This window comes from Triticum dicoccoides, chromosome 7B (assembly GCF_002162155.2).
Source record: "Triticum dicoccoides isolate Atlit2015 ecotype Zavitan chromosome 7B, WEW_v2.0, whole genome shotgun sequence".
Classification (NCBI taxonomy): domain Eukaryota; kingdom Viridiplantae; phylum Streptophyta; class Magnoliopsida; order Poales; family Poaceae; genus Triticum; species Triticum dicoccoides.
The window spans coordinates 661,154,507-661,159,632 of record NC_041393.1 but is presented as its reverse complement, the minus strand read 5'-3'; the positions used below and the strand labels follow the sequence as shown (position 1 = coordinate 661,159,632).

The 5,126-nt window shown below is 46.6% G+C and overlaps 1 protein-coding gene across 1 annotated transcript; it reads left to right on the top strand.

Moving 5' to 3' along the window:
* The first annotated feature begins 3,218 nt into the window (after positions 1-3,218).
* LOC119339314 lies at positions 3,219-4,452 on the top strand. The gene is made up of 3 exons (XM_037611424.1): positions 3,219-4,121; positions 4,209-4,378; positions 4,440-4,452. The coding sequence occupies exons 1-3, from the start codon at positions 3,219-3,221 to the stop codon at positions 4,450-4,452; spliced, it is 1,086 nt and encodes a 361-aa protein (XP_037467321.1).
* Positions 4,453-5,126: the final 674 nt, after the last annotated feature.

Genomic DNA, 5,126 nt, shown 5'->3' with positions numbered 1-5,126 from the left:
GTCACAACTTATACTCTTTCTCATCCTTGTTGATAGTGGTTGCGGTGTTCATCTAATTGCAATACGTTCAAATGTTGTCACCCCAAGACGGCGAGCTCAGACACGACACAAAACACCTATGCCATTGAAAATCAAAAACACAATGCTCTCCTAGTCCAACACCATCATCTACATGTCGTCCTTGCCTCCAGCATCTCCTTCCCATCTGACTCCTACACGCACCCCTTCATGACGTAAGCACATACTTCTCGCTTGTTTCTAACATATTTTTCTACTTTATCTCTTGATGCAATGATACATAGCCTCGACGCATCTCTATACACACGCCCATGTTGGTAGACTTTTATAATTTGTAATATATTTGAAACTGATTATACTTTCCTAATCTAATTAATCGACCACGTTGATCATTAGAACTCTTACTTTAGTCAAACAGCTGGCTCATGACTACTTCCTAGAGAAAGAGAATTCCCCTCGTTTAATTACATTTTTAACCTAATCAGTGGGCCACGTTGATCATTAGAACTGTTAATAGTTAATCAAATCGCTTGTTGATGGCTACCACCTGAGAAAGAAAAAGCAGATTGTGCACATATATAACACGCCTAAGCTAACGGCTAAATAGAGTAAAACCTATGATTGATCACATGTGTTAGCTAGTGTAGCACATACTTTTACGTTTTTATTGTTATATAAACGCAAACTGTACCCCGTCTAGTGGGGTTCTGGAGCAGGTTACTTGCCAGAAGTAGGTGATGGCTCAAGGCCCAGAGCATGCCCTGCCGAGTTGGTTTCTGGAGTGAGACAGGGACATAACATGACGTACGAAAAGGCTTGATGGATGAAAAAAGTAGAGAAAAAAACATCGCTTTGACCATGGCACCATGGCATGATGGCATTTGGCAGAACACTTGTTGGGTGTGGCGTCCGCCATGTACGACAACGACAGGGGTGGATTATACATGGGCGCTGGCGGGATTCAGAGTGGAACGGCCGTGTAGGACAACTCGGGCAGGCGTCTGGTTGGAGCGGCCGAGGTCCGGAAAGGCCTGAGTGGCGACAGGGTGTTACAACGGCGACGTCGGTCTCCGAGGGTACGAATACATATGTAGGGGGAAAAGGGTTCTATGTTGGTTATTTTGGTGAGCCGGCCGTGTCGGAGTCCGACGTGGTGGATGTCCGGACTCCTCCCCCTCCCATAGTTGGTGCCGGTGTGCAGTATTTCAAACATCCGAACCTGTCCGGACAATTTTTGATGACTGCCGTTTGATGACAAAAGAAGTATGGACCGTCCTATCCACATTTGCACATCCCTCTCTCCCTCTCTAAGGCGTTGTTTGGATAAGGGGAACATAGAGATCGGGATCTCCATAAGCCAGAAAAACGGCCTAGTACTCATGATCATGTGCTAAGAACAATTAACTAGTGTTCGTTATGACTATGATGACGAGGAGGAGTTGTTATTATGATTGTGATGATGAGTGATGTGCTATAATGACGAGTTGTTTGATGACTATGATGATGATGCATATGACTTGCTATTATGATAATGATGTGAGTTATTATTATGATGATGATGCCAACTTGTTATATCATTATGAGCATGATGAGTTATTATATCAGTGGGTGAAAGAAACATGGATTAGATTGAAGTGGAGGCAACATGATGCAGATCAAAAGTACTAGTAATCCAAACTTGCCTCCCATTGGTCATCATTGGTTTCTTTTTCTTCATTGCCATGGATTGTAGCAAAGTCTCCTCCCATGCCTCCCATGCCGCCTCCCATGAATCTTCCCATGCCTCCCATTGCACCTCCCATACTGCTACTCATCTCACCTCCCATGTTCATCATCATTATGGATTTCCTCGTCAACATTTGATCTTTATAAAGCTCAACATATGCATTTTGCTCGGCGTCAAGACCACTCGTGTCCATGAACATAATATTTTCTTCTTTTTCCTTGGCCGCCGCCATCCTCTCCTCTAGCTCCACTTTGTGTTGCTCGACCGCCACCCTCTTCTCCTCGGTAACCTCAACCTCTCCTCTTCGACATCCGCCTTCCATAGCTTAGCCACAACCCTCTCCTCTATTTCCTTCATCTTCAAGAGCCTCTTCTCCTCGGCATAATCCTTTCTTGCAATGATGATAGCTTTCAAGCCTTTTTGCATCATTATCTCCGGACTTTGTTCCCTTTTATTTGAAATTTTTATTTTCATATGGCCTTATTGACTTGGCCACCTAGTTGGGAGTGGGACTCCTTTTCCTTTCCTCCTTGCTTGATGCATCGTCATGATCATCATGCACACCCGGACTCTCCCGCTTGTTTGGAATTTCATATACTTGTCGACTTTTCCATTTCTCTTCATTCTCAAGCTCGATCCAACAATGGTGCAAAGTAAAGGTGCTTCATTGTCTTCTTCTTGCCCCCATCCTTTCCTCTACCGCGAAATAACGCTTGAGCCATGTTGAGCTACAATTGCCAGGAATCATAAGTGAGAATGAGAAGCATGATGTATATACTACAACTGAGAGCAAGCATGATCTATGTTGTATAACTAAGAGCAAGCATGACCACCCATTGTCATTGTTGGTGCCACTTGGATTCATGTGCTCGACATTTTTTCAAGCAATGGGACCACTTTTGACAATCCGCGGATATCATGACGACGAAGAGATGCGGTCGGTCTATCATACCCACTTGCATTGGGTGCATCACAGAACTCCTTCATACATGCCCAATATTTTCTCATTGGTTGATCGGTGTCGATGGTTGCATCAAGAGATATCGCCTTCCAGGCCCAACATAGCAAGACGTCTTCTTCGTTTGTGTAGTCTCCCAAACTTTCCCTAGGTGTAGAATCAAAGAACCCCTCATCATCCTCGTCAAGTTCATCCTCATCATATTGTGATTGAAACTCTTGTGATGAGATATCTTCAGAGACAAAATCTTCATTTGCAACATTTGTAGTATATTGCAAGAAAGTTCCATCATCAACACTACATGCACATAATTGAACCTACAAACACATCACTTCTCTCAACTGCATTCAATTTCATAAGAAATAATTGAGTAAAAACGAACCATTTTTCCACCTTTGGGACATACCGTCGAATACGTCATGCGCGCGGGCGACGGTGGCCGCCGGTGTAGACGGTACGTCCACCGTATCACTGCACTGCACTGCAGCCATCGGAGGCAGGGGTTTGCTCACTTCAATGGAGTTGGGTACGAGGCGCCGCCGGCGTTCCTCCGAGCCAGGCCCTGCCGGCGGACCGGACTACCTCAGCGCCCTCCCCGAGGATCTTCTCCTCCTTGTCCTCGCCCGCCTCGGCTGCGCCGCCGCCGCCGCGCGCACCGGCCTCGTCTCCCGCCGATGGCGCGGCCTGTGGGCCCGCCTCCGCGATCTCGCCTTCCGGGGCGTCGCCTTCCCGTCGCTCCAGGTGGCGCTCGGCCGCGTAGCCCGCCCCCCTCCCGCGGTTTCCCTCCTCCAGATCCGCGTCTCCGATGAACACCTGCCCATCTCCGACGCCGATGACGTCACATCGGTGCTGCGCGCTGCCGCACTGCTCGCGCCGGAGAAGCTCGTCTTCGCCCTCCCGTGGGACCCAGATCCGACTTCCACAGAGGTGGACCTGCCGTGCTTCCACCGCGCCACCTCGATCGTGCTGGAGTGGATCCCCTTCGTCCTCCGCACACCGGCTGCCGGGGCCGAGTTCCCCGCGCTCCAGACGCTGACCCTCACGGGCTGCCAAGTGGACGACCTCGGCGCCTTGCTCTCCCTCTGCCCACACCTGCGCGTGCTCAGGCTCAAGGGCCTCATTTGGCTCGGCGACTACGACTGGACAGTCCACTCAACGTCACTGCAGGAGCTTGTCATGGACAGCGAGAATTTGAGGGCACGGCCGGTCGACATCGTTGCCCCCATGCTCAAGCAATTGACGCTCTTCTTACACACCTACAATCAAGTGACCATCTCCATCTTGGCACCAATGCTGGAGAATGTCTCGTGGCAATGCCTCTACGGCAAGGGAATTATTGGGTTTGGTCTTTGGACACTCAAGAAGCTGAGCCTGCATACCGCAGAGAAACACTCTTCGCTGCACATTCATGCCTGCAATGTGTGCCTCCTCTTCTAGTTAATTTACTGGATTTTACGGCTGAGCTAAACTTTATGAATGATACAACTCTGCCAATTTGCTTTTCAGAACTGGTTTACCTTTTCCGATGAAGAGGCCAACTTTGAACAGGAGATAGAGAAGCATATGATTGTGGACTTCTCTGCTTTGGAGCTGCATTTGTCAGCAATGGGCCATGTTTTTGGAGCATTTGTGTCGCATCTTCTTGGGTTGAATCAGATTCGTAGCGCTATACGGAGGCTTAAGGTCGCCCTTCTGAGATTAGAGGTAATGCTTTGCTCTGCTTATATATCTCAACAGGAACATTTCATAGTAATTCACATATTTGGTTTTAGGAGGAAGAAATGTGCCCTGCAAATTATCCTTGTGAGTCTACGAACTGGAAGACCCAAATTATCTCCTTGACTGCTCTTGAAGAAGTAGAAATAGATGGCTTCAGAGGAGATGTTCATGAGCTTGATTTCTTGAAACTAATATTCAGCTGTGCACCAATGCTTAAAATAATGATTGTGAGTCTGTCACATGAGGTCTCGACAAGTAATGATAGATGCACGGAAATATATGACATCTTCAGGGGGTATTCTTCTGTGAAATGCAATGTTTATCTCAGCTCTGGTAAGTACATGTTCTGCATGCATGATTTGTATGCTCTTTGATGTAGCAAGAATATGAGTTAAGCTGTCAGTAAATTTTCATGTTGTGCAAAATCTCTAGGTTGTTGCAATGTGGCCTATACATGCCAATTATAAGGTTTGGCTGCACATGTATCCTTGTTATCACCTAAATATGCTACTATTTCATATTAAAACATAATGTCATGCTTTCAATGCGTGTTGAGAAAAAATGTGATATATTACTGCTGAATTTGTCTAGACATTCCCTTTTATTTTTATAAAACTGAAGTTGAATGGTGGATGGAATTAAAATATTTGAAACCTTTTATGTAGTTGCCGTTTTGCTTGATGCAATCTTCTTTATTAGCTATAC

Excerpts from the sequence above, each read along its gene's own strand:
- LOC119339314 (XM_037611424.1), top strand. The coding sequence starts at position 3,219 with ATGGAGTTGGGTACGAGGCGCCGCCGGCGTTCCTCCGAGCCAGGCCCT. Across the intron at positions 4,122-4,208 it reads TGCACATTCATGCCTGCAAT|AACTGGTTTACCTTTTCCGA; the intron begins GTGTGCCTCCTC and ends TTTGCTTTTCAG.